The 27,619-nt window shown below is 53.6% G+C and overlaps 1 protein-coding gene across 1 annotated transcript; it reads left to right on the top strand.

The window, feature by feature from the left end:
• The first annotated feature begins 1,772 nt into the window (after positions 1-1,772).
• Positions 1,773-27,619, top strand: GPI (glucose-6-phosphate isomerase). The gene is made up of 18 exons (XM_019423385.2): positions 1,773-1,971; positions 3,015-3,105; positions 3,464-3,532; positions 4,953-5,072; positions 9,430-9,513; positions 9,649-9,795; positions 10,678-10,749; positions 11,252-11,296; positions 12,610-12,663; positions 23,162-23,222; positions 23,638-23,681; positions 23,786-23,938; positions 25,125-25,254; positions 25,410-25,486; positions 26,535-26,663; positions 26,881-26,956; positions 27,042-27,108; positions 27,214-27,619. The coding sequence occupies exons 1-18, from the start codon at positions 1,850-1,852 to the stop codon at positions 27,347-27,349; spliced, it is 1,677 nt and encodes a 558-aa protein (XP_019278930.1). The 5' UTR covers positions 1,773-1,849; the 3' UTR covers positions 27,350-27,619.

Here is a 27,619-nt window from a genome sequence, read left to right as displayed (position 1 = left end):
GAGAATCATAGGGCAAGTGATGATGAGGCAATGGCTACTGAGACTGGCCTTCCTTGGATGAGATTACAAAACATAGGATTTAGGGGCAGGAGTGTTGTTCTGTGTAGACAACTGGCTTGCACGGCTGGAGTATTTCTCAGCGACTCCAGTAGGACAGAGGCTGTTCTGCGTTGTCAGGGTTGTGCTGAGTATGGGGAGCTCAGTTAAATCTGAGTTGACAGCTGACCTGAAACTGAGGGTAAACAAGGACCATGTGGACAGAGCTGTTCCCTGTAAAGTCCTGCTGACCACTCATTTCTTCAGTCTTCAGCCTTAGCCTGTTTTCCTTCTTCACCTTTACGACGCCAAATATTTCTGGGCAGGAAAGGAAAAGCCATTTGCAGAGGTCAGAGGTGACAGTGACTGCATGGAGCTGGGAGGTGGGCCGGAGGAAGACCTAGGCCTGGGGGGGGCATCAGGACAGGACATATTCCTGGATGGTTGGCCTTTCTAGGGGGACCAGGCAATGGAGCAGCTCAGTTTGAGTACCCAGTTTTTGGATCTCTTGTCCTCTCTGGCTGTATTTACTCTGTTTCATCCAGACTCTCATCTAGGCTCATGACTTCAAATGCAATGTATTCACTGATGACTCCCAAGTCTTTCCTCCAGCTGGAACCTTCTCTTCCGGTACTCCAGTCATGAATACCCAATGTAACACCTACACTTAAGATGCCTAATAACGTTTGTGATCTTCCCCCCCAAATTTTCATCTCCCCAAGATGCAATGACAATTCCATTTTTCCAGGATCTTGGGTTAAAAAGTGGATGTAACCCTTGGTTGTTCATTTTCTGTCTCTCAGTTCTTCAGTGTGTCTAGATCACCATACCCAACTCCTACCACATTGACCCAAGTCACCTTCATCCCTGGCCTGTATTGTTGCAGTAGCCTCCAATCTGTTACCCTCATTTCCATTCCTGCTACCTTGTGGGTCTGTAATTTGTAAACATGTCAAATGATGTCTTTCCACTGCTTAGATCCCTTCGATGACTTCCTGTCGCTCTCAGAAAACCAAAGTTTTCACAAGGTCTTGTAAGTTCTGTGGTCTTCTTGCTTTCCTTCCCTCTCTGAACTCAACTTCTTTTTCTTTCATTCACACCACGCCAGCCACAAGTGCCTCCTTCCGCTTCTGAAACACCTAAGCGTGCTCGCTGGGGAATTTTCCAGTTGGTCTTCCCTTTGCCTGAGCACTTTCCCCCCAGACATCTAAAGTGGCTGGCTTCCTCACCTTCTTCAGGCTTTTGCTCAAAAAGTCACCTCATTAGTCATTAACCTTGGCCATTCTATTCAAAATTGCAACCCCAATTTCCAGCACCCTTTCCAGCTTTCCTTTTCAAAGTAGCACTTACCAGCCTATGACCCACCATATATGTATTTATTACTTATGTATCTACAACACATGGAACACTACCTGGGACGTAGTGGGAAGTGGGAACACTACCTGGGAAGGTATTGAATGAATGGACGAAGGAAGCAGGGGGGGGTGGGGGGTGGGGAGCTCGGCCTCTTTACCCCAGTCACTTCCAAACATAGGCTGGCAGACCAAGGGACTGCCTTGTTGCAGGGAGAGGCAAGCTGAGGCCCAGAGCAGCGGTGACTGCCAAGGTCGCCCCGAGGGCGCTGACAGCCGGGGAGCGGAGCGGAGCGGGGCGGGGAGCGGGGCGGGGAGCGGGGAGCGGGGTGGGGCGGGGCGGGCACTGCGCCTGCGCCATAAAGGGGGTTGCGCGCACCGTGCCTCCGCTAGCTGCGCGCCGCCCGCCCCCTCTTCCTCTTCCAAGCTTGTCCCAGTCCGAATACCCCGCTGCTGTCGCCATGGCCGCGCTCACCCAGAACCCGCAATTCCAGAAGCTGCAGCAATGGTATCGCGAGCACGGCTCTGACCTCAACTTGCGCCGCCTTTTCGAGGGGGACAAGGAACGTTTTAACCACTTCAGGTGCGCGCGCGGGGCCACAGGCGGGGCGCGGACGTGCGGGACCCGGATCCGGGTGCACAGGGCGCCGCACATAGGGTCAGGTGTGCGGGCCCGGGGCCGGGGCGGTCGGGCCGGCGGTCCCCGGGGGTCCTCGGCCGACCCCGGCCACGGATCGGGGCCCAGGCCCAGGCCCCAGTTTGTCCTTGAAGCCTCCTTGAAGCAGGTTCCTGGGGGCTCGCGGAGGTCTCGGAGCCGGACTGCTTAGTCATGAGAAGCGGGCCCCACCGCAGTTCTCCCTCCGCAGGGGCATCTCTCTCCACCTTCTGTCCCCGCCCCCCACCTCTAATGCCTGCCGTTTGAGAAGGGGCTCCTTCCGCAGTTGTGGCCTGGGGCCCTAGCTGACGCAGCAGGCGGGAGAGGGCTGTCCCCTGAACCCCCCGCTCCTGGCCCAGAACGGACGGGGACCCCCGAGGTTTGCGATGTGGGTGGGCGGGTCTGGGGGATTTGCGGGGAGCCGCGGAGAAAGGTGGAGATGTGGGGGCATGATTTCTACGAAGGAAGCTCGGTGTGCAGACCTATGCATGACCAGGAAATGGAAAGGAATCAGTGGGAGGAAATCTTGGGGGGGGGGGCAGGAATCTCGGGGTGCTCCGGTGACTGGTGCAGGTGTGTTGGGGAGGGGAGGTCTGTGGCTCCAGACTGGAAGCCCCATGACCAGCCCTGCCTTCTGAGTCCTTTCCCGATTAAGTTGAGTCGCAGAGTGGAAGCTCTAGGAGGAAATGGTCGCTCCACGGGGTAGGCAGGGGCAGTGCACCCAGCCGTTGTCTTCCCGGTTTTAGCAGAGGAATGGCTCCTCAGGAAGGGTCTGCAGCCCCATTGTGTGAGGCTGGCCCCATTCACTGTGCTGGTGGGCAGACAGGCGACAGCACCGCTGTGCTGAGCAGCTGAGGCTTGTTTGGGGTGTGGCTCAGGGAGAATGTTATTTTGTGGATGCAGCTCTGGTCGGGGAATGGGCTCTCCTGAGAAACGGGGTGTGGTCAGTGGCTTCTGCCATCTTTTTGCAGCTTGACCCTGAACACCAACCATGGGCGGATTCTGGTGGATTACTCAAAGAACCTTGTGACCGACAGTGTGATGCAGATGCTGGTGGACCTGGTAATGTTCTGCTGTGGGGGGCTTGACCTGTGACCCACAGCATGGCAAGCGAACCGGGGTCCTGGGAGCCTACAGGTCCTTGAGCAATTTTATTTCCTTCCCTCAGCGGACCTCAGTCACTGCCTCTGTGCCCACACAGGGCTCTGAGCTCCTGCCCTCCCCCGCCCCGATTCTAAGCAGCGTCCCAGGGGATTCGGTGCCAGTGTCTGAGCAGACCCTTCGCAGGCAGTGGGGTGGGGGGCACCAGGCTGCAGCTGTCTGTCAGCCCCACTGGGACTGCATCAAGCCTAGAGTTTGGTGGCTTGGGCACTTGGTTGCCGGTGTGAGTGGATCAGGCCTCAGTATCTTCTCTTCCCAGGCCAAGTCCAGGGGTGTGGAGGCTGCCCGGGAGCGCATGTTCAATGGCGAGAAGATCAACTTCACCGAGGTGAGCTGGCCTGGGGATGGCCGACTCTACATGCCCTCCAGGGCCTCTTCCTTCCCTTTGGGGTTCATCTGACTGAGAGCACCGCACGGTGTCTTCACCTCTGCTCTTCAGCAATGTTTTTGCTTAACAAGGAGCCTGAAAGCCTATTTCCTTGAGTGGGTTGCAGGGCCATGGGGTGCATCTTCCCCAAGACTGGCAGTCTGGACTTGGTGAGGGTGGAATGCTGTCTGCCTAGAGCACATCTCAAGCCTGCAGGGCGATGGCTTCTTAAGGCATGCTCAGAGAACTTAACTCTGGTCTATCTTTGCTCTGAGTTTTATTAGTGAAAAGAGAAATCTTAGGACAGAAGATCAACCTCCTCAGTGGTAGGCATTAGTAGGAAGCAGAGATACAGCCAGGCCTTGGGGGCCCTGTTCCTGAATTGCTGTGGAAGCCTGGAGGCATAATAATCACTGAGTGCTAAGAGTCTTATCCTCACAGTGTTATTATCCTCCTTCACCCAAGAGGAATCTGAGGCTCAGAGGGCAAGTTGCTTATCCAAGACGTTATAAGAGATAGCAAGGTTTCAAACTCAACTTATCTCACTGCTGGGCTAGGCTGAGGGAAGCTGCAGTCAAGGAGGGCTTCCTGGAGGAGTGCATCTTCTTATAAATGTCGGACAGGAGTGAGGTTGGGCAGGGTGAGGGTAGAGTGGCATGATGTCTTCCACCTTAGTGAACCTCCCCTTGGGTTGGAGTCCAGAGACCGTCTCTTTCCTATCCACCTAGGATCTATAGAGCTGTTTCCTTCAAGGACTCCTCTACTGGCTTCAGCTTGATGGGACTGTTGCTCTCACATGACAAGGACAGCTCCTTGGCACCTGTCACGGGCCTACAGTTTGGTTTGGTTTGGTTTCTGGCAGTCGGTGGGGTGGGGCCGCTTGGTGAGGGACATTTGAGTCCCTTCTTTGCTCCACATCCAAGGGGCTGGGGGTACTTTTCAGAAGGCGCCAGCAACTACCGTGCACTCTCACGGAGGAGGTGAGACAAGGTTAACGACCCCTGGTCCTCTGTGTCTCTCACCTGTGTTCCCATTCTCTGCCTTTGCTCACTCTGTTCCTCTTTCCTTGGCTTTTCATGCTCTGAACACCGAGGGGCTCCCTGGGCTTTTCCTGGTCTCCCTCCCCTTGTGACTGTAGCCAAAGGGGAGCAGCACACGCCTGCCTCCTCCAGGTCCCGGGGTAGCCTCTGCACCCATAAGCACGCAGTAGATTCTCAGTACAAAACTGTGGTACTAACACATCTCAGGGCTCGCGTGCGTGTCCGGTGGAGAAAGGGCTGGGCTGACTCCTCACCCAGGCTGCACCGTGCCCCCCCGGGGACGTGGCTGCCCTGGGCTGGGGGTGGGGGTGGGGGTCTTCACACGCTGACTGCATCCCCAGGATCGCGCAGTGCTGCATGTGGCCTTGCGGAACCGGTCAAACACCCCCATTCTGGTGGATGGTAAGGATGTGATGCCAGAGGTCAACAGGGTCCTGGAGAAGATGAAGTCTTTCTGCCAGGTAAGCAGCTCCTGCGCTGGACTTGCCCTTGGCCCTGGGTGTGCATGTGTTTGAGAATCTGGGGACCTTGATGGGCCGCCCCTCCATTCTGCTTGGAGAGAACTCAAGGCCTCATCGCATGGAGGCGGTCTGTGTGCTCGCTGGCCTGGGGGCTCTACCCTTGTTGTGATGGACCTACCACTGGCAGCCACAGAGCAACCTCTTTGCTGAACTGTAATCACCTGTGGGCTCATGGTGACAGTCTGGCCAGAACAAAGATCCGAAAAGAAAACTGAGGCCCCTAAGGGATGGGGTGGTAGAGGAGAGGAGGTAGAGCAGGTAGAAGAGAGACTTGCTTTTCTAATCTCTTTAGCAACATGCCCTTATTTTTTAATCTAGAACTAGATAAATTGAATGGTTTTTTACTTTAACTTTATTTTTTTCATGCTTATTTTTGAGAGAGAGTGTGTGCACGTGGGGGAGGGGCAGAGAGAGAGGGAGACACAGAAACCAAAGCAGGCTTCAGGCTCTGAGCTGTCAGCACAGAGCCCGATGCAGGGCTTGAACTCATGAACTGTGAGATCATGACCTGAGCCAAAGTCGGATGCTCAACCAGCTGAGCCACCCAGGTGCCACGATAAATTCAATGTTTTAACATTTCCTTGACCGTGCCCCCAGCTTGCTCTCCAGAGGCAGCATTTATAGCAGTTTCTGTGAAATCTTCTGAAAGCTTCCTATGCGTGTGCTATGTGTATACGTACATCTCTCTCTTCTTTGAAACATGTATGTACACATGTATACATACACATGGGTTCGTTTTTAACTACTTTTGGCAGCTTTTTTATACTTGTAAATAAGTAGGACATGTCCCTCTGTCCACATAACGGTGCCTCCTTTTCCTGTGGTGGGTGGGTGTAGATGTTGCTTCAGAGATCAGCTAGAGATTTCCCCACATCAACCACTGTTGCCTTAGTGTCTGTTCCAGGGTTGATTCTGCAAGGATTAGAGCACATCCTCAAGCCTGGGGTACAGGGGTGGTATACGTGTGTGTGTGTGTGTGTGTGTGTGTGTGTGTGTGTGTGTGTGCATGTGCGCGCATGCACACGTGCACATAGCATGTATGGGCTGTGTGTGCTCTGAGAGTGATAATCTGGGCTCTGGTCAGCTTGTCCCTGGGAGCAGTGACCCCCACCTGTGACTGGCCCAAGTCTGTTTGCTTTGGCTCCCAACCATTTCAGACCTCAGACAGCAGGAGTGATCTGGCCATCAGTCCTGGTGGCCTGGCCAAATGAGTAGAACTTTGTGGGGTGAGGAAGGGTTGGCATCCTGATGAGACTCTGGATTCCACAGTGTTCCTTAATAGTGTGGTCGGTACTTATGATGGGCTTTGGGTGTAGGGAAGGGCCTTTCCAGCCATCAGGGGTGAGTGGTAGAGCTGACACGTGTCAGAAGCTGGTGCTCTTTCGGATGAGCGCGTGTGTGCTCAGGCCTGCGGCGTGGAGAGTGTGGCGCTGGCCGTCCGGGAAGCTGTTTCCAGGAAAGCACTCCTTTAGAGCTGGCTGTGGGATACCTGACTCAGACTGATGGGGTATTTATAGTTCAAAAAAAGCTACTGAGTGGCAGCAATTCTACGGTGAGGAACACTCCCCATAGCTGTGCCGAGGTTAGAAGTTTGCCAAGGTCAGGTTGAGGATGCTCGCCATGATCCCGATTATAGTGTCAAAAGTCACAAACAACCTGGGCTCAGGGCACCTGGCTGGCTCAGTCGGTGGAGCGTGTGATTCTTGATCTTGGGGTCGTGAGTTTGACCCCCACGTTGGCCATAGAGACTGCTTAAAAATAAAATCTTTAAAAATGAAAAAAAAATTAAAAACCACAAACAGCCTGAGCCCATTTATCAATGAACTAATTAGTAAAATCAGTATATGTTTATATATTGTGGTCCCGGGCACCATTAGATATTAGGGAGCTATGGTTACCTTGACCTGCCCTGCTGTTGAGGATGTGCAATGAAGTTGGAAATGGAAATTGCAAAACTGGCATGTGTTGTAAAACCCCATCTGGTGGAAGAAAGGCTGTGCGTAGTCATATTAAAGACACAAGTTTTCTCCCCTGGGATGCTTTATTGTAACAAAACTTTAATGGTGAGAGGGAGGCTTGAGAAGCCGAAGAACTTTATTTTTTTATTGATGGAAAACTTCCCATGACAATTGGTTGCCTTATTATTTTAAAAAAGAAAAAGGTTGCTGGGTCTTACTGGTTTGGGGAAAGATGTATGTAGTAGTTTTCTATTGGTATATAATAAATTGCTCCAAAACTTAGCAGCTGAAGACAGCGATTGACATTTCTGTGGATCGGGATTTGCAGCGGCTGTGCTGGCTGCTTCTGGTCTCATAAGGTTGTAGTCACGATACTGGCCAAGGTTAGCGCTCATCTGAAGGCTTGGTGGAGCCTGCAGGATCTGCATCCAAGAGGACTCACTCGCGATTAGTGCTGGCTTTGGGGAGGCTTCAGTTCCTCACCTTACGGACCTCCGTACAGCAGTGTCCTCATGACAAGGCAGCTGATTTCCCCAAGTGAGTGATCCAAGGGAGAGCAAGACAGAGTGCCTCAGGGTCTTTTAGTACCTTGAGCTAGCACGTGAAATTACATCTTTCATTCCTGTATGACTGTGTTAGTTGTATAGGTCAGTTCTGATCAAAGGAGGAGGGGACAACACAAGGACGTGAACACAAGGAGGTGAGGACCACTGGGAGCGATCTTGGGAGTTGGCTACACAGTCTGCTTTCTGGCTCCCAGTGATTATGTTCCTTCCACATGAAGAACACCCTACTCACTTTCTCCTAAGGCTGTATCCCATTACAAGATCAGCTGGAAGTCCAGAACCTCATCATCAGGATGAGGTAGAGGTCGAGCAGTATCTGCATTTCCTTTAATGCAACTCAGATATATTTCCTTTTGATGTGAAGACATGTGAATTAAAGAAACAATTTATTTGCACCGCACACACCCAACCCACAACGGTGAGGTAGGTATAGGATATCTGATACAGGAGAATTCCTGTTCGAAGAGAGGGGAGATGGGAGGCACACAGGAGTCATTGGTCCAAACCATTTTGAAATCCAGCAGGACATAGACTCGAGGTTGGCTTGGTTAGGACTCAAGGTCTAGGAATCATTTCTCAAGGATTTTGGCCTTGCCCTCATTCATTCTTTTTACCTGAAAGGTAGTTTGTGTTTGCAGCTACATAGGTTTTTCAGCCTGCTTACTGCCCATAGAAACGTGGGTATCTAGGGATGCCTGAGTGGCTCAGTTGGTTAAGCTTCCAATACCAGCTCAGGTCATGATCTTGTGGTCTGTGAATTTGAGCCGTACCGTCAGGCGCTGCACTGACCGGTCAGAGCCTGGAGCCTGCTTTGGATTCTGTGTCTCCCTCTCTCTCTGCCCCTCCCCTGCTTGCTCGCTCTCTCTCTCTCTCTCTCTCTCAAAAATAAATGTTGGGAAAAAAAAATGTGGGTATCTAAAGCCCTCTTTTCCTTTTGTACTATCTCTGTCCCTTTCAGTCCAAGCCGGTAGTGTTTCTGACAATTCAGTTGTCTTTATGGGTCTCCTATGAAGCTTACTGAGGGGGGGTTCACTCCATCAGGCAAAAGCCATACCTACAAATATCTTCAAGACAAGGCCTTTTCTATCATTGTTTCTGAGAGTCCGTTTTCTCAGAAGCCGGATATTTGACCAAAATGTTTTCTGTGTTACCACTTTAGCTCCTTCTGAGATCTAAACAAAGCATTTTATAGCCACACTCTCTGCTTCACCTTCTCACTGTGCCCTAGATTTGATCTTTGCCAAAGAGCCATCTCTTAATTTTAGCCCCTGTTGTTGCCTAGACTAGACAAGCTGGGAATTTCTAAACCCAAGAAGCTAGGCGGTTCCTTTAACACGTCTAATGGGTTAATGTACCTGATGGGTGCACAGGTCCCTTATTCAGCTTGGGGATGGTATGCAGTGTTGTAAACACCAGGAGACAGGAATCGGTGGGGTCCGTGTGGAGCTTGGCTGCATGTCTGATGGTCCTGTCCCTGGCACCAGCCCCAGTAGTTGGCATTTCACATCTCTCAGTCTCTCATACATTAGATTCTGCTGAGAGTTCACCCCCGTTTGGCAAATTCTGACAATGTTACTGAGATGGGGGTGTCCCCCACTTTGTTAATGATGAAATAGGGTCTAGCTGGGGGGGTGAGTATGGCAGGGATTTGCCAGTGTGGTCTCAGTAGGACCCTGTGAGGGTCTGGACGTTGGGCTTGAGATGTGAGGATCCTTTTGAGCAGCACTTTATACTTGGAGGTTTGGGCTGAACACACCTCCCACTCTGTGCCAGCGTGTCCGAAGCGGTGACTGGAAGGGGTACTCAGGCAAGCCCATCACGGACGTCATCAACATCGGCATCGGTGGCTCTGACCTGGTAAGAAGGACTCCTTTGGGATGGGGATGGGGTGAGGGGTCCCACCGAGAGTCTTGGTTTTTCCAGGGTGAGACCTGGCTTTCCCCACTTCTGTAGGCCCTGAGTCTTGTTTTCTGATGCTGCATCTCCCCACAGGGACCCCTCATGGTGACTGAAGCCCTTAAGCCGTATTCTTCAGGAGGTCCCCGGGTCTGGTTTGTCTCCAACATCGATGGGACCCACATTGCCAAAACTCTGGCCACCCTGAACCCCGAGTCCTCCCTGTTCATCATTGCCTCCAAGGTACGGGCCTTGGACCCAGCCTGGCTCCCCAGCCCTGTGTGTGGTTGGTGGGGGTGGGGCGGGGTGGGTAGACCCTCCTGAGCACATCGTGCTACGTGGGTCAGGTCTGGCAAGCTGTGCTCAGACTGTTCTTATCAGGCGGTAAATGCGGTTTACCTGATGGAAACCCGAACTGGTCAGTTAGAACCTTCGTCTTGTTTGCTTGCTTATTTGTTTGTTTGTTTTTGAGAGAGAGAGAGGGAGACACAGAACTCAAAGCGGGCTCCAGGCTCTGCCCTGTCAGCACAGAGCCCGATGCGGGGATCGAACTCAAAAACTGTGAGATCATGACCTGAGCCAAAGTTGGACGCTTAACCCACTGAGGCACCCAGGCGCCCCAGAACTTTCATATCTGCTTGTTCTGTGGGATCTGTGCCCAGCCTGGGTTTTGTTTGTGGCCATTTATGCCCTGTTTACTCCCATCAGTGCACATAAAATATGAAGAATTCCATCTGGATTCTGAGATCACAGCCTAGCCTGGGCCAAAGGAGCCCCCAGCGTGGCCACTGCCCCTTTCCTGGAAGATGCTTTGGCCTTTGACCTGTGGTGGAGGAGTGGTGTGTGTGGGTGGGATGGGGGCTGTGTATGTGGCTTTCACTAGGATTCTTCTCAATCTAATCTGGTTGGGAAGTCCTGGAATCACAGGATCATGGTAATACTTCCAGGCCTCTGCCCCAGACAGAACCACTCATTGTGACTTTGTGGACAGTTGGGCAGAGGTTGGAGTGACTGTCACTGCTCCTGGTGATAACTGGGCACCCACATGGCCTCTGCCACTGAACCCTGGCTCTGGGTCACAGCGACCCTGAGCTGGGGGCTGACTGCTGTACTTTCTGGCTGTAGACCTTTACCACCCAGGAGACCATTACGAATGCAGAGACAGCGAAGGAGTGGTTTCTCCTGTCTGCCAAGGATGTGAGTGCTGGGGTGGGTGGTGGGCACTGCGTGGGCTGGGAAGGACGGGGTGGGCCTGCCTGTCCACCTGAGTGGCCAAGCCTAACGCTACATGTGGCCGTATTTCTCCTGACGTTGGCAGCAGGAGGCAGCCTCTCTTGGTGCCCACCTTTTCTGGTTAAGACGTTTCCCAGTCCCAGACGTATCAAGCGTGCCAGAAGCTGCTCTGACTAGCTGATGGCACTTTAAGGTCCCTTGGCCTTGTAGGGCCTTCTCTACCCCTGGCCACACTCATTGGTTTAGAGGGGAGGGACCCTCGGCCTTGTGTGCCTGCGAGGTAGGCTGGGCCTCTAACTCCTCTCTCCTCTTGACCTTGACGTGGGGCTCCTCCAACAGCCTTAGAGCCCAGGACTGGGAGCAGTGAGTCCCACCCAGGACCTCAGTTTCTCCAGGGGTGGGAGGCTCACTACCCTTGGGCGGCCTCTGGACTCAGTTCGGTGTAACCTGGCTCTGTCTCTTGTAGCCTTCTGCAGTTGCGAAGCACTTTGTCGCCCTGTCTACCAACACGGTAAGTGCCCGTGTGGGCTCCCAGACTTCCTCCCTGGGAGGGCCCAGGCCACATCAAGGTGTCAAGGTCACAGCCTTTCAGAAAACTCAAGCTGAGATGTGATTCGCACGTCTGGGGATCTTGGCTGGGCTGATGGGATAGAAGGGGTCAGTTGCCTGTCACGGAGGTGAGCGGCACAACACCCCTTCTGCGTCCTGCTGTCACATCTGTGCAGCTCCAAAGAGAGATCCCGTTGACCCTGTCTACCTCCGACGCCTGGCTGAAATCCAGAACGCTCCACACACATGATCTCCTTTGGCCTCTGCCACCCTGCCCCTGGTCTGTCCCCACGTGGGATGTGCAGGGTAGGGGTGGAGGGTGCATCCCATTTCTTATATAAGAACATTAAGCCCCGGTGAAGGATTTTTGCCCAGTGACTGCATGAGTCAGTGAAGCTGGGATTAGAACACCGGTCTTCTGCCTGCCAGTTCTTACACTCTGCCTGGCCCGGGGCTGTGCAAGGTGGGGGGGTGGGGCTGTGTGCCAGGAGTAACAAACCTCGTGGGCACTTGCTGTCTGGTGGGCTTTGTACTAGGCTATGTCTCAGAGCTGGAAGCACATAGGTTTTCCTAACCGTTCCCCCCACTTCCTCTGCCCCTCATATCTGACTCGCACCCCTGCCTCCAGGGCTGCCCTACCCACAGGGGAGGCAGGAGCACTTCTTAACGCTGGCTGACCAGAGCACCACTGTCTGCCTTCTGCCAGCAGAGTTGAGACTGGTCGATAGGGTCATCTCCTCCTGTCTGACTAGGGTTGCTGACCCTCTGTGCACAGGGGACCAAGCACCTGAGGAACAGGGTTGGCCATCTCCTAAAGGCTTTCTGGGGAAGGGTCACCATCTCAGATACTGGAAGGGGCTGGACAGGTATCCTGGCTGTGTGACACCTGGCCTGGGAGGTGGCCCCTGCCCCTCTTGGGTTCCCGCCCTGGGCTCAGTTTCCCATATGGGTTGGTGTCTGCACCTCAACAGGTCCAGGAGGCGGGTCTTGCAGGGCAGTGTGTGGGCCAGGTCCCCGCACTGGGTGTGTGGCCTCCCACCACAGGAGGGCTTCACGGACACCAGGCTGCAGCTGTTTCTGGGTATGAGCCGGCCTTGTGTCCAGTTCTAGGGGTGAAATCTGCTGGTTCCTGCCCGTCATTGACCGGCTACTCCGCTACTCCAGCCCTGCCCCATCTGCCCGCAGCTTGAGTGGCATGACGCCTGGCACCCAGGAGCTCCTGGTCTCCTCCAGCTAATGTAGGCTTCCTTCTTTCTTTCCTTTTGCCCCTTTTAGACTAAAGTGAAGGAGTTTGGGATTGACCCTCAAAACATGTTCGAGTTCTGGGATGTAAGTAAAGACACTTCCTTGTGCTGGGTGAATTATGTGTCCTTTGCCAGGCGTGACCACTGAGACACACATGAGGGGCCTGAGGTCAGGTCAACAGTTATTGAGCACCTGCTGCATGCCTAGCTTTGGGAAATGGCCGAGAGGCCCTCAGAGAGGCTTATGGGGCAGGAGCAGCCCAGTCAGGATGAGGGCTCCACTTCCACTGAGGGCGGGCTGAGCTTGCAAGGCCAAGATGACATTCCCCTGGGTGCCTGCCAGCGGCCCCCACCGTGGGGTAACTGGAGCCACCCTTACCCCCTTCACTAAACTTGAGGTTGTGAGTTATTCTCAGTGTTGACCTTTTTCTGAACTGCAGCTGCAATCTGTAAAGGCCAAGGGGCAGGGTGAGGCAGGAGGTGTGACTGGGCAGGCCTGCTCCGGAGGGGTGGGAACAGCCGGCAGATGGCAGAGAGGAGGTGCCAGGCCTGGGGCCTGCACGGAGCCTTGTCAGGCAGCCTGCAGAACAAACCTCGCCTGAGCAGCCCTAGCAGCAGGTGGTCAGGGACTCATCTCAGCTATGGCCACAGCTGGTGCCAAACAGTGAGCGGGACCTATCCTTGCGGCTTGCCTGAGCGTGGCCCTGGTGGGAGAAGGGCTCTGGCTGTGGAATGCAGGGGAGGCTTGGGGTGCAGGGCGCAGTGTGGGTGCTGTGAATGCAGCAGGCGCTGTTCTAACACGTGACCGTGGCAGGCACACCAAAGAGGGTGTCATCCAATGGGAGTTTTCCCACTGGGGCTGTTTGCAGGCCTTTAGACTGGGAGCTGTTTGCTCGGTGGCCGCATCCACAGATGTGATCTCCTTTGAAAGCTCTGAAGGCCTCGGAGTCTGGGAGAAAATGAAGCCCTAAGGCCCTAAGGCATCTGTTGTGTGTAATGAGTTAACTTCTTTCTAGAATGGGACTAATTATGTACCATCCTTGGAAGAATTGAGAAGAGTCACTCAGATCATTTTCTGCATCCTGTGGCTCAGATGAGGAACCCCGGTCGAGAGAGACTGTGCAGCTTCTAACATGTTGCATGTCTGATAAAGTAGGGGAGGCGCCTTCTACCTCTTTCCCGGGATCTGGAGCCTGAACAGGAGGTGGTCAGGAACGAGTGGCCTGCCAGTCACCCCTCTGTGGGTTTTCACTGGCCGTAACAGTCCAGCGTGCAGAGATGAAGGGGGGTGTGGCTTAGGGAGAGGCGCAGGTCTCCAGGTAAGGCCTGGGGTAAGGCATGGGGCTGGGGCTGGGCAGTGTGGCCTGAGTGACCGAGATGGGCACAATGAAGGCCTCCTGGGCCAGGCCACGCATACCACATACACAGTGGCTGCAAGAGGGACCTGCCTTGGTCACTAAGGATGTATATTATTTTGAATCAAGAGGTGTCACCTGAGGAGCCAGGGACAGGTGAAATTTCTGGAGCCTAGTATCTCTCAGGTGAGATAGAGGGTCAGGACAGACATAGGGGATTTTGTACTGGCTTTGAGGTAAGATCAGAAGAGTCCAGTCTGGCAGGGGGACATATAAGTGGTGAGCCTGGTCATTTAGGGTCAGTCATGGGGTAGCCTCGTGTCGGGATCAGGCAGAGGTACGATGGTAAATAGTGGGGTTTCTCAGGGCTCAGCGGCTCAGCCAGAGTCCACATACATTGGAGAGCTAACTTTGACTGGTGGGGTCTGAAGAGGAGCCAGGACAGGTACAGGTGAGTTCCGAGGAGGAGCAAGGACAGGTAAAGGTACTGATGAGGTCTATGAATTCTGGAAAAGACACCAGTATTTACAGATGGTTCTATCAAGTGAGGTCTGAGAAACCAAAGTCATGTACAGGTACTTTAACCTGGATCTGTGAAGTGAAGTCCCTGGCATAGGACAGTCATATACATCGCGGTCTCTCTTGACTGGTTCTGCAAAGTGAGCATCAGGTCATGGGTGTGTGCTCACTCAAATGAGGTGATTAAAACTCAGAATTAGGCAAATACACGTAAGCCCCCTGAGCCACATCAGCCACCTGGCTCTCGGCATCCTGACCAGGTGTGATAAGCAGAGCTCAGGGGTTGCAGAGGCCTTTGCGGATCCACAACCAGCCAAGGTTCTGGCACTGGGTTCTGGCTGGGGTGGGGTTTGAGGGACCCAGAGAGGGAAGGTTGGGAATAGAGCAAGTTATAAAAGGTGAGGACTGGGGAGTTGGGGCATGTGAAAAAGATACAGGAGCCGTGTTGGTAAGGTATAGTTTGAGAGGCTCGTGGCAGACACAGGTCTAGAGACCCACGTCTATAGGGTGTGAGGTCTGAGGCCCAAGTCACTCAGGCACCAAGGGGCTCTCACCGGTCCTCCCTCAGGCCCAGGTAAGCAGCCAGGAATTTGTCCCGTCTGAGAGAAATATCTGTTCGGATTAAGTTTGTACAGTGGAGTCGGCCAGGGGCGGTCTGTAGAGCCACATCTGTCTGAGGTCTCAGGAGCTAGAGTCAGACAAGGTGTGTATAACTAGGCAGGTTTCTTAGGGAGGCCTGAGGAGCCAAGATTTGGCACATAGAGGTAGAAGCGGGTTGCTCAGGTAAGGACACTGGAGCCGGAAAAGGGCGGAGAGAGCAAAGTCTGACAAGTGAGGACTAGAAATCCATGGTCGGGTCCAGGTCAGAGCTATGTCCTCAGGTGATATCCAGCAGTTCTGGTCGTGCACAACTCGGTGATCCTAGAGGTGGTCCTGGGTCCCCTGGGAAAAGACTGAAAAGCTGGAGTCAGGCAAAAGGAAGGGGAAGGGGAACTGCATCCATGAATTCTGGGTCTGGCTCAGGTATGTAGAACAGGTCTGTGTCAGATGGGGCTTGAAGAGTTGAGGTGAGATACAGGTTTGTACTTTGGGTTTCTGCCAAGTAAGGTCTGAATGCTGAGGTCAGGCTCTGGTTAGTATTCTGAATCTGAGGAGCTGGGGTCAAGCACAGGTGGGTAGAGCTGAGTTTTTCAGGTAATATCTATGAAACCAAAGGCAAGCAGAGGTAGATTGACCTGAAAAGCCATGGTTAGGTTCATTCAACTCTGTCTCACCATTGAGTTTAGGCATACGTCGGTAGACGAGATCTGTCAGGCAAGGCCTAAGGAGCTGGTGTTAGGCGTATGTAGAAAGAACTGTATCTCTTAGGTGATCTCTGAGGATATGAAGTGAAGTCAGGAGGACAGGGCTCAGTCTCTCAGGTGAGATCTCAGGAACCAGGATTGGGTACGAGTGACTAGATCTGGATCTCCTAGGTAAGGTCAAGATCAGCAGACAGAACTGCATCTCTGCCTATCTTGTAGAATTATTTTGCAAGATTGACGAGTTGTGGCCAGGTACAGGTATATGGAATTGAGTTTCTCAGGAAGGGTCTACGGAGTCTGTAAATGGCACAGGTTTGTATCCTTGGGACTGTCAGTATAGTTCAGCACAGGTGAGTACAGCAGGGTTTATCAGGTAAGGTGTGTGGAGCCAAGATTAAGGCAGGTTCACAACACTCAATCTGTCCAGTGAGTTCTAATAAGTCACAGTCCAGCCCTGGGAAGAACCGAATGTCTTAGGTGAGATGTGAGCAACGGAGATGAGGTATAGGTAGGCGGAGCTAGCCCACTAGGTACAGTCTCAGAAGCAAGCACAGGTAGGTAGAATTGCACTGCCAGGTGTGGTCCGAAGAGCCAGGGTCCAGCACTGGTAGGCAGATCCAGCCCACCAGGTGAGGTCTGAGGACCCAGGGGTCAAGCACAGGTAGGCAAAACTGGCCCACCAGGTATGGTCTGAGAAGCCAGGGTCAAGCCCAGGTAGGTAGAACGGGCTCACCAAGGTGAAGTCTGAGGAACCAATGTGAAACACAGGTAGGAAGAGCTGGTCTGGCAGGTGAGGTGTGAGGAACCAGGGTCAACCATAGGTCCACCAGGTATGGTCTGAGGAGTCAGAGTTAGGCACAGGTAAGTAAAACCGCCAGGTATGATCTGAGAAGCCAAGGTCAAGCAAAGGTAGGTAGGACTGGCCTATCAGGTGAAGTCTGAGGAACTGGAGTCAAGCACAGGTAGGCAGATTTGGCTTGCCAGGTGAGGTCTGAGGAGCCAGGGTCAAGCACAGGTAGGTAGAATTGGCCTGCCGGGTATGATCTGAGGAGCCAAGGTCAAGCACAGGTAGGTAGAACTGGTCCACAAAGGGTGGTTGGAGGAGCCAAGATCAAGCACAGGTAGGCAGAGCTTGCCTGGCATGTGAGGTCTGAGGAACCAGGATCAACCATAGGTGGGTAGAACTGGTCCACCGGGTATGGTCTGAGGAGCCAGGGTCAAGCACAGGTAAATAAAACTAGACCACCAGGTATGATCTGAGGAGCCTAGGTCAGGCACAGGTAGGCAGATCTGGCTTGCCAGGTGAGGTCTGAAGAAGCAGGGTCAAACACAGGTAGGTAGAACTGGTATATCAAGCAGTCTGAGGAACTGGAGTGAAGCACAGGTAGGCAGAACTGGCCTATGAGGTGAAGTCTGAGGAACTGAGGTCAAGCACAGGTAGGCAGATCTTCCTTGCCAGGTGAGGTCTGAGGAGCCAGGGTCAAGCACAGGTAGGTAGAACTAGCTTACCAGGTGCAGTCTGAGGAACCAGGGTTAAGCACGGGTCACACCGCCAGGTACGATCTGAGGAGCCAAGGTCAAGCATAGGTAGGTAAAACTGGCCTATCAGGTGAAGTCTGAGGAACTGAGGTCAAGCACAGGTAGGCAGATCTGACTTGCCAGGTGAGGTCTGAGGAACCAGGGCCAAGCACAGATGGGTAGAACTGACCCACCAGGTATGGTCTGAGGAGCCAGGGTCAAGCAAAGGTAGGTAGAACTGGCTTATCAGGTGAAGTCTGAGGAACCAGGGTCAAGCATAGGTAGGTAGAATTGGCTTGCCAGTTATGGTCTGAGGAGCCAAGGTCAAGCACAGGTAAGTAAAACTAGACCGCCTGGTATGATCTGAGGAGCCACGATCAAGCAAAGGTAGGTAGAATTGGCCTATCGGATGAGATCTGAGGAACCAGGGTCACGCACAGATCGGTAGAACTGGCCTACCAGGTATGGTCTGAAGAGCCAAGGTCAAGCACAGGTAGGTAGAACTGGTCCACCAAGGGTTGTTGGAGGAGCCAAGATCAAACACAGGTAGGCAGAGCTGGCCCAGCAGGTGAGGTCTGAGGAACCAGGGTGTGATCTGAGGAGCCAAAGTCAAACATAGGTAGGTAGAATTGGCCCGCCGGGTATGGTCTGAGGAGCCAGGGTCAAGGACAGGTAGGTAGAACTGGCATATCAGGTGAGGTCTGAGGAACTGAGGTCAACCACAGGTAGGTAGATTTGGCTTGCCAGGTCAGGTCTGTGGAATCAGGGTCAAGTATAGGTAGGTAGAACTGCGCTGTCATTTGTGGTCTGAGGAGCCAGAGTCAAGCATGGGTAGGTAGAACTGGCCCACCAAGGGCCAGTTGGAGGAGCCAAGGTCAAACACAGGTAGGCAGAGCTGGCCCAGCAGGTGAGGTCTGAGGAACCAGGATACGATCTGAGGAGCCCAAGTTAAGCATAGGTAGGTAGGACTGGTCTGTCAGGTAAAGTTTGAGGCACTGGAGTCAAGTACAGGTAGGCAGATTTGGTTTGCCGGGTGAGGTCTGAGGAACCAGGGTCAAATATAGGTAGGTAGAACTACACGACAGTGTAGTGGTCTGAGGAGCCAAAGTCAAGCATAGGTAGGTAGAATTGGCCCACCAGGTATGGTCTGAGGAGCCAGGGTCAAGGACAGGTAGGTAGAATTGGCATATCAGGTGAAGTCTGAGGAACTGAGGTCAAGCACAGGTAGGCGGATTTGGCTTGCGGGTCACGTCTGTGGAACCAGGGTCAAGTATAGGTAGGTAGAATCGCACTATCATTTGTGGCCTGAGGAGCGAAAGTCAAGCATGGGTAGGTAGAATTGGTCCACCAGGTGAGATCTGAGGATCTGGGGTAAAGTACAGGAAGGTGGAACTAGCCATTGGTCTTAAGGATTCAGGGTCAAGCACAGGTAGGTAGAACTGGCCTGTCAGGTCAAGTCTGAAGAACTGGGGTCCAACACAGGAAGGCAGATCTGGTTTGCCAGGTGAGGTCTGAGGAGCCAGTGTTAATTAAGCACAGGTAGGTAGAACTGGCCCACCAGGTATGGTCTAAGGTGTCAAGGTCAGGCACGAGTAGGTTGAACTAGCCTGTCAGCTTAAGTCTGAAGAACTGGGGTCAAACACAGGTAGGCAGATCTGGCTTGCCAGGTCAGGTTTGAGGAGCCCGGGCCAAGCATAGGTACGTAGAACGACCACCAGGTGCGGTCTGAGGAGCCAAGGTTAAGCACAGGTAGGCAGAGCTGGCCTGGCAGGTTAGAGGAGCTGGGGTCAGAGACAGGTAGGTAGAAGTGGCCAGCCAGGTATGGTCTATGTATGGACTCAGGGGCATGTAAGGTAGGCAGATCTGGTCTGCCAGGTGTGGTCTGAGGACCCAGAGTCGAGCACAGGTAGGTAGAAATCGCCCTCCAGGTGTGATCTAAAGACCAGAGTCATGCACAGGTAGGTAGAAGTGGCCCACCAGATATGGTCTGAGGAGCTAAAGGTCAAGCACAGGTAGGCAGAATTGGCCTGCTAGGTACAGTATAAGGAGCCAGGGTCGTAGAAGGTAGGTAGAGCTGGCCCACCCACTGCAGTGTAAGAGCCACAGGCACGTAAAGTAGGCAGATCTGCCCTGCCAGGTGTGGTCTCAGGACCCAAGATCAAGCAAAGGTAGGTGGAGCTGGCCTGTCAGGTGTGGTCTGAGGAGGGAGGTGAGGGAGGTAGAGTTGACTTTCGGGTGTTGGATTCAGGCAAAGGCATGTACCCTTGGATCTTTGTGGGGGGGGCCTGAAGAAGGTTAAGCCTGGGTGGGTGGAGTGGCCACAGGCGAGTCCCACAGCATTGGGGTCTTTAGGTAGACAGACACTGTGGGGTTCGAGGGAAGTCTGTAAGCCCTAAGTTAGACGAGAGTAGGTAGATGTGGCTCTCTCAAGCATGGACTTTGGAGCCAGAGATCTACACTTGAGTCTTGTTGGTGAAGTCCTTGGGACGTGGCTCTGGCTTAGGTGTGCTGGCCCAGGTTTTAGAGTTAGAGGGGAGGCTTGGAGAGCATGGGTTAGTCACAGGGAGGGAGAGCCACATCTCAGGGCCGGGGGGGGGGGGGGGCTCTCTAGAGCACTGGTATACACAGAGATACTTGTGTCTGATGAGGTCTGAGGCTCCTCAGTGAGCGGTTGTTGCCAGGTCAAGCAGTGGCTGCTAATGTCGGATCTGCAAGATGCCGAGATCCATGTCAGACAAGGGATATGGAGCTGGGTTTCTCAAGTTGGGCCTGTTTAGACAGAGCTGAGTCTCTCAGGAGTCTGAGTTGGGCGCAGGGAAGTACGCCCGAGTCTGTCATCTGAGATGTGGGGGGTCAGGCACAGATACGTGGAGCTGGGTACACCCGCTGAGCTTTCTGGAGCCAGTCTCTGACAGGTGTGTGACCCTGTAGTATGAGGTACTGGGGCGGGACACAGGTAGGCAGAGCTAACCTCACAGGCGAAGCCACTGCATCCATGCAGTGTCGTGAGTCCATGGATCCCGAGTCGTGTGGGCAGAGGTACATAAGTGTGATCTTAGGTGGGTTCTTGTCACCTGGATTCCGGTATGAGTTGGCATCCCCGGCTTGTTAGGTGAAATGAGAAGGCAGGCTCTAGCCCAGGAATGCATAACTGATGTGGCTGGTGAGGCCTGAGAATATGGGTCAGGTGCAGGTGGGGTCCTCGGTGGTAGGATCAGGCATGGTTTGGGTAGCATGGGCCGCCCTCAAGGGAAAGCCAGAGTCATCGTAGGTATGTGTGCCTGGGGACCCTTAGGATCAGGTAGGACAGATGGAATGCCTTGGCCAGGGCAGCTTCCTGTTCTCAGTACCCCGGTCAGGCATGATAGGCAGAGCTCATGGTATTGCGGAGGCATGAGGATCTCTAGCCAGTCCAGGGTGTGGTCTCTAGCACTGGGGTCTGAGTTACTCAGGTGAGGGAAATAATAGAATTGTAACTAGTTAGATCAAGTGAGGTTTGTGGTGGGAGGGGCATAGAACTGACTGAGGAGCTATAAGGTGTGATCTGAAAGAGCCGCTGCAGCGAACGTGAGTTCTAGGGACTGTGTCCTGTAGGTGGAGGTCTTAGAGGCTCAAGTCAGACACTGGCATTGCCTGGCTCCCAAAAGTGAGGTCTGATGACCTGGCTCGGCCAAAATCAGCGGCTTGGCAGTCTGCTTTCTAGAACTGAGTCTGTTCGGTGAGATCTGAGAGCCCATGTCATGCATGGTTTGGCCCCTGGGACGGTGTCTGTCAGGTAAGGTTTCCCCAAACCTGGACTGTTTCCAGGTGAAGGGCCTCCCTGTTCGTCTCATTACCCAGGCCAAAAACCTCTGGGCTGCACTTGATTCTCTCATTCTCTCAATTCACCCTATTTGATTGAAGTTCCTGAATCAGTCCTCTGCACCCCCATCCACAGTACTGTCACGTTCCTGATGACCCCTGGCATTCCCTGCTTCATTCTCCGGCGTTGCCTCTCAGCTTCTACCCTCCAGCTCCGCTGCTTCTTTCATCTAGAATGTGCTGTGCTTCTCTTGCCCAGCCTGTCTCAATGGGCCTCCAATAGAGAATTAAGCCCTAATGCCCCAAAGCATCCAGGGGATGTAATGAATCAGCATCTCTTCTTTGCTTCTAGGAGAGTACTAGCCTTGGACCATCCTTGGGACAGTTGAGAAGTGAAGTCACTGAAAGTATTTTCTGTGGGGCTTAACTCTCTCACTATTGAGAAAGGCTGCTCTAGCCATAGGACCTTTGCCTGTGCTGTGCTGGCTGCTGGAATGCTTTTCCCCACTCAGTGCTTTCCTGGGTAATGCCTGCTCATTCCTTAGATCCAAGCTCAAGCTCAGGCACTCCTCAGGTTCCTTTCATAATTGGTTTCACTGGTGTATTTCCTTTCTCCCAAGCACTTATATCTCAGTTCACATTTATTGGCACGATTATTTCATTTACACATCTGGGGAGCCCCCGTGGGCTGCTTCTGTTGCCTGTGCTAGCTATGTGGTAGGTGCTCTATAAATAGCTGTTAAGAAGACGTGAATGTGTCAGGAAGATACAGAGTGGAATCTGCAAGTGTGAATGGTAGGCCTGTGTATGTCTTGGGGCTGAGACTACGATCAAGTATGAGCTCTGGGCCCGTCACTGTCCCAGGAGGCAGCCCTAGGCTTGGATATGAGGCACTGGGTCTGTCAGTATCAGAAGGGGCAAGGCCAAGCCCAGGCATATTAGTATCTGAGGAGGCAGGGCCAAGGCCAGGTAGCGTTGGATCTTTCAGTGTTCAAGGAAGTGTGCTTGGGCACAGGTAGGAGGCATCGGGTCTGTTCGTCTGAGGATGCAGGGCCTGGCACAGGTAGGAGGCGCTGGGTCTGTCACTGCCGAAGGAGGCCAAGCCGGGTACTGGTATGAGATTCTGACCCGTTAGTGTCCAGGTAGGTGGGCTCGCCACAGGTACAAGATGTTGGGTCTGTCACTGTTCAGAGAGGCTGGATACAGGTATGGGATACTAGGTCGGTCAGTGTCTGAGGAAGCAGGACCTGGCACAGGTATGAGGTGCTGGGTCTGTCAGAGTGTGAGGAGGTAGAGCCTGGCACAGGTATGAAGGGCTGGGTCTGTCGGTATTTGAATAGGCCTGGCACAGGTGTGAGGCATTGGGTCTGTCAGTGTCTCCCGAGACATGACCAAACACGGGTATGAGCTCTGGGTCTGTCAGTGCCTGAGGCGGCCGGGCGTGACATAGGTATGAGGTGCTGGGTCTGTCAGTATTCGAAGAGGCTCGGGCACAGGTATGCAGCACTGGCTCTGTCAGTGTCTGAGGGGCTAGACCCGGCAAGGTATGAGATGCTGGTCTGTTGGTGTCTGAGGAAGTGGGGCCTGGCACCAGGTACGATGTGCTGGATCTGTCTGTGTCTGAGGAGACCAGGCCTGGCGCAGGTAGGAGGCACCGGGTCTGTGGGTCTGTCTGAGGAGATGGGGCCTGGTACCAGGTATGAGCCGCCGGGTCTGTCGGAGGAGGAGGCGGCCAGGCCTGGTGCAGGTATGAGGCGCCGGGTCTATCGGAGGAGAAGGCCGGGCCTGGCGCAGGTCCGAGGTGCGCCGGGTCTCTCTGTGTCTGAGGAGACAGGGCCAGCCATGGTAAGGTCTCCGGTTGGGTCTTGTGGCTCTGATCGGTCCCACGCGTAGTCTGTCCTGTTGGTCAGCACAAAGAGTTGCCAGCGCCTGGCCTGCTGTCTTGCTTCCCAGAGGTGGGTTGGGCCTGGCCCTCCATGCTGCACCTGTGGAAGAGCCTTGCTTTCAGGGGGCAAGTTTTGTGGCAGGAGGGAGGGGGGGCGGGGTGCGCCATCCCTCGTTCAGCACCTTTTCCTGTCTCTCCTAGTGGGTAGGAGGACGCTACTCGCTGTGGTCAGCCATTGGACTCTCCATTGCACTGCACGTGGGTGAGTGTTTGTTTTAGTCTTGGGAGATGATATTGTAGTCTGAGGTCAGGAGTGGGGGTCTCATGTCCCTGAACACCTTCCTGACCCACAGAGGATGCTGGCCTCTCTCCCCTTGACTCGAACATTTCTTTCGGGTCAGGACAGCAGGCCTTTTTTCTCTTGGGTTTGCAGGTTGGCCTTGATCTCTGTCCCTCACAACTGCCCTCCTGCCATTTCCCCTGGTGGATGAAGTTAGGTCTGCCTTTGCCCTGAGGGCAGACTCTGATTAGAAAGACTTTCTGTAGGCCCAAGTCTTCCCAGGTCCTTTTTCTTCTGGCTGCACCTCAGCCTTTCCTTGGGTCCAGAAGAAGCTGTGTCCCCTGCCAGAAGGGCACTGGGCATGACCATTTCTGTTGACGCTGCTTTTGTGTCGCAGGATTTGACAACTTCGAGCAGCTGCTCTCAGGGGCTCACTGGATGGTAAGTGCTGAGGCTCGTGTTCTCTGCCAGAGACCTGTAGTTGCTCCGGCTCCCTCTCCTCCTGGGCAGCTGCTCGGCTCTCACTGACCCTGCTCTTGTTTCAGGACCAGCACTTCCGTACGACACCCCTGGAGAAGAACGCCCCCGTCCTGCTGGCTCTGCTGGGCATCTGGTACATCAACTGCTTTGGGTGTGAGACGCAGGCCATGCTACCCTATGACCAGTACCTGCACCGCTTTGCCGCCTACTTCCAGCAGGTACCAGCTGCCAGGCCAGGTCTTGGGTCAGCCTGTGGGGGGACCGGGAGGCCCATGAGCCCAGGTTCTTGCCCCTCCAGGGGCTTTTCTCCCCCACTGCCCTTGGGTATAGCCAAAGCCCACCTCTGTTCTCAGTCTCAGGATGACTCTTTGTTACCAGGGTCTGTTTGATCTGAGTGTTAGCCAAGTTTGACGACCATAGAGGGGCATGACTGGTTATCATGGTGGCCAGTCAGACCCTGGCTTGGCTAGGGCATGGGTCTCAGCTCGGTCATTTCTTCCTTGGCCATCACTGTGTGCCTGCGATAGGGTGGGGGCCATCGGCCAGGACTCTTATGGCTTGCACTGCTTTTGTCCCTCTAGAAAAGCAACTCACACCCAGTCTGTGGTGCCTCTTTGGGCTACTCACAGCCTTCTGTACCCCCTCGAATCTCCAGGGCCCCCAGGGACCAAACAGCATCTCTCCTGGTCCAGATTCTCTTTCAGGGGGCCTCTTTTCAGGGCTCCCCACAGTCCAGCATCTAGTTGAGGTGACAGACCTCAAAGGCTGTACACCCTGGACCTCAGCCAGCCTTTCCCTAAGGCAACAGTTAAAGAGGGGCACCTGACTGGCTTGGTTGGAAGAGTACGCAACTCTTGATTTCAGGGTCATGAGCTCGAGCCCCACACTGAGTGTAGAGATCACCTAAATGAATAAACTTGAGGGGCACTTGGGTGGCTCAGTTGGTTAAGCGTCCGATTTCAGCTCAGGTCATGATCTTGTGGTCCATGGGTTCGAGCCCTGCGTTGGGCTCAGAGCCTGGTGCCTGCTTTGGATCCTGTATCTCCCTCTCTTTCTGCTCCCCCCCCAGCTTGCGTGCTCTCTCTCAAAAACAAATATATATTAAGAAAAATGTTTTTTTAATAAATAATTTAAAAAGAAATACATCAATTAAATATACTGTGACTGGTTTCTGCTCATAGGGAGGTCCTCCTTAGACCTCCATCCCCACCTTTACCTTCCTGCAGTGCTCTAAGCCAGAAAGCCACGAGCCTGTGTCCTCGAGGGGCGATGAAAGGAACATGCCTGATGATAACCCACAGGGCAGGGCAGGTATACTCGGTGCATCTCAGGCAGGATTTGGGCATGGCGCATGAAGAAAAGAAGACTTGCAGATAGAGGGCTGGGTTTCTGTCCCTGTTCCAGGGTGACATGGAGTCCAATGGGAAGTACATCACCAAGTCCGGCACTCGTGTGGACCACCAGACGGGCCCCATTGTGTGGGGGGAGCCAGGGACCAATGGCCAGCATGCCTTCTACCAGCTTATCCACCAAGGTAGGGCCCATCTGGCTTGGGCAGGGGTGCTGCTCGGGAGGGGGAGGGCCCCCTGGCAGAGACTTCTCCCTGAGGTCAACACTCTCCTATCGGCCACGTGGGTGGCCCCCATGGGCTAGGGTAGGAGCTTGGGTGACCGCTGTGCCCTCTTACAGGCACCAAGATGATACCTTGTGACTTCCTCATCCCAGTCCAGACCCAGCACCCAATAAGGAAGGGTTTGCATCACAAGGTAAGAGCCCCATCCAGCCTCTCCTCACACTTTGTCAGGCTCACATTACACCCAAACTATTAAAGAGCTGATGCATTGGTTGGCAGTTATACTAGTTTTCTGTTTCTGCCATAACAAATTACACAGTCGTAATGGCTTAAAACAACACCCGGTTTTTATATTGGTTTCAATGGATCTGAAGTCCAGCAGGCTCTACTGGGTCTTTGCTCAGGGTGGACCAAGGTCCAGTTTCCTTGATGGCAGCTAGCGGATCATTCTCAGCTCCAAGAAGCCACCTTGGCCTGTGGCACTGTCTCAGAACCAGGAGTGGTAGGTGGAGTCCCTCTCCAGCTTTGATTCTGTCCTGCCTCCTCTGTTGATTCTTTCTGACCAACTTATTTGCCTTCCTCTTCTACTTTTTGGGGCCCATGTGATTACATTGGGCCCACCTATCCCTATCTCAGCGTCTGTTACCTTCATTCCATCTGTAAGATCCCTTTTGCCATGTCCTGTAACCTACATAGGTGCAACAGCAGGGGCGGGGGCAAAGATCTTACTTACCACAGCAGCAAATGGGAAAACCATCCAGTACCTAACCTGACCTGACACTGGCTTTGAAGAGGATTGAGTGCACCTTATGTTGGGTGTGCAGAGTAGCATGGGTAACTGAGCACAGGCTTTGGAGTCAGAGACCTGGGTTTGAATTCTGATTCTTCCTCTCTCTACCTCTGTGATTCAGCACCGTTGACTTGGGGAGACAGGCTCAACTAGGAAAGAGAGGGGATGCTTTTGCCCCTCAGAATCTTACAAGATAGCTATTGCTAAAGTTCTTAGCAGGGTCCTCGGCAAGTGAGGCGTGTTCCTGAAAGGGTAGTTATTGTCATTACCTACTTTACCCTGTCATCAGATGGGACCTGCTGTCCCCTCTCACTTCCATTGAGCTCTGCGTTGGGGGCTGGCAACCTACCGAGGCTGGGACTACCCCAGCTGAGAATTGCCAGGCAGTCTTGCCCCTCTGCCTGAAGCTCAGACAGTACTTCTTGGCAGAACTGGGTGTCTCTCTTCTCAGATCCTCATGGCCAACTTTTTGGCCCAGACTGAGGCCCTGATGAAGGGGAAGTCGACAGAGGAGGCCCGGAAGGAGCTGCAGGCCGCAGGAAAGAGTCCAGAGGACTTTGAGAAGCTGTTGCCACACAAGGTCAGGACTTCTGAAGTGGGTGGCATCCTGGAGTCGGAAGGATAAAAGTTGTGAGGCCAGGGCAAGGATTCACAGCGTGCCTGCCTTGTCCTACACAGTAGGAGGGGCTGTCCTTACAGATCTGCACATCCCGACCTCTGGGACAGGGTGTACATCCCCTCTTAAGTTATCTGGGGATCACAACTAACCAGGGGACATTCCTGGGTGTTTTCTGAAGGTCTTTGAAGGAAATCGCCCAACCAACTCTATTGTGTTCACCAAGCTCACACCATTCATTCTGGGAGCCTTGATTGGTGAGTGAGCGGGGAAGGTCCTGGCCTGGGGTAGGTTGGATGAAGCTGGTAGAGCCCTAATGTGCCCCATCTGCCACCTCTGTAGCCATGTACGAGCACAAGATCTTCGTTCAGGGCATCATCTGGGACATCAACAGCTTTGACCAGTGGGGGTGAGTTGCTGCTCCTCAAGGGGAGGGTGGAGAATGCCCGTGGGCAGGCTTACGGATTTCACTGGTGATGCTGGAACCTTCCTCTTATTCTTATCGTCCTGCCAGGGTGGAGCTGGGAAAGCAGCTGGCCAAGAAAATCGAGCCTGAGCTTGACGGCAGTAGCCCAGTGACCTCTCACGACGCTTCCACCAATGGGCTAATCAACTTCATCAAGCAGGAGCGTGAGGCCAGAAGCCAATAAACTCATGCCTGGCTGCAGTCCCTATCGTGACTGGTCCTCCTTTGTCCCTCTTCACCAGAGATGTACTGCACAGTCCTTCCCAGAGCACCTTCTGGCTGTAGGCTTGGAGTACAAGCCCTTTGGGGGAAGCTGGTCTGGGATTGCTATCATCACTCCTCCATGTCTGTGTGCCCTCTGTTTTACGACTGGCTGAAGTGTTTCAGTGCAGCTGATTTTTCTGACCGTGTTCACCCTGTTCATGTATCAGAAAAATAAAGATGCCACAAAGGA

This window comes from Panthera pardus, unplaced genomic scaffold (genome assembly GCF_024362965.1).
Source record: "Panthera pardus isolate Hobbes unplaced genomic scaffold, ASM2436296v1 HiC_scaffold_18, whole genome shotgun sequence".
Classification (NCBI taxonomy): Eukaryota; Metazoa; Chordata; class Mammalia; order Carnivora; family Felidae; genus Panthera; species Panthera pardus.
Note: the sequence above shows the minus strand (reverse complement) of the source record. Positions and strands in the feature narration are given on the sequence as shown.

What these genes read in the sequence shown, in the direction of transcription:
- GPI (XM_019423385.2), top strand. Translation starts at nt 1,850, where the DNA reads ATGGCCGCGCTCACCCAGAACCCGCAATTCCAGAAGCTGCAGCAATGG. An exon ending in TCTCAGGGGCTCACTGGATG is followed by an intron (nt 23,682 to 23,785) that starts GTAAGTGCTGAG and finishes CTCTTGTTTCAG; the next exon opens with GACCAGCACTTCCGTACGAC. An exon ending in AACAGCTTTGACCAGTGGGG is followed by an intron (nt 27,109 to 27,213) that starts GTGAGTTGCTGC and finishes TCGTCCTGCCAG; the next exon opens with GGTGGAGCTGGGAAAGCAGC.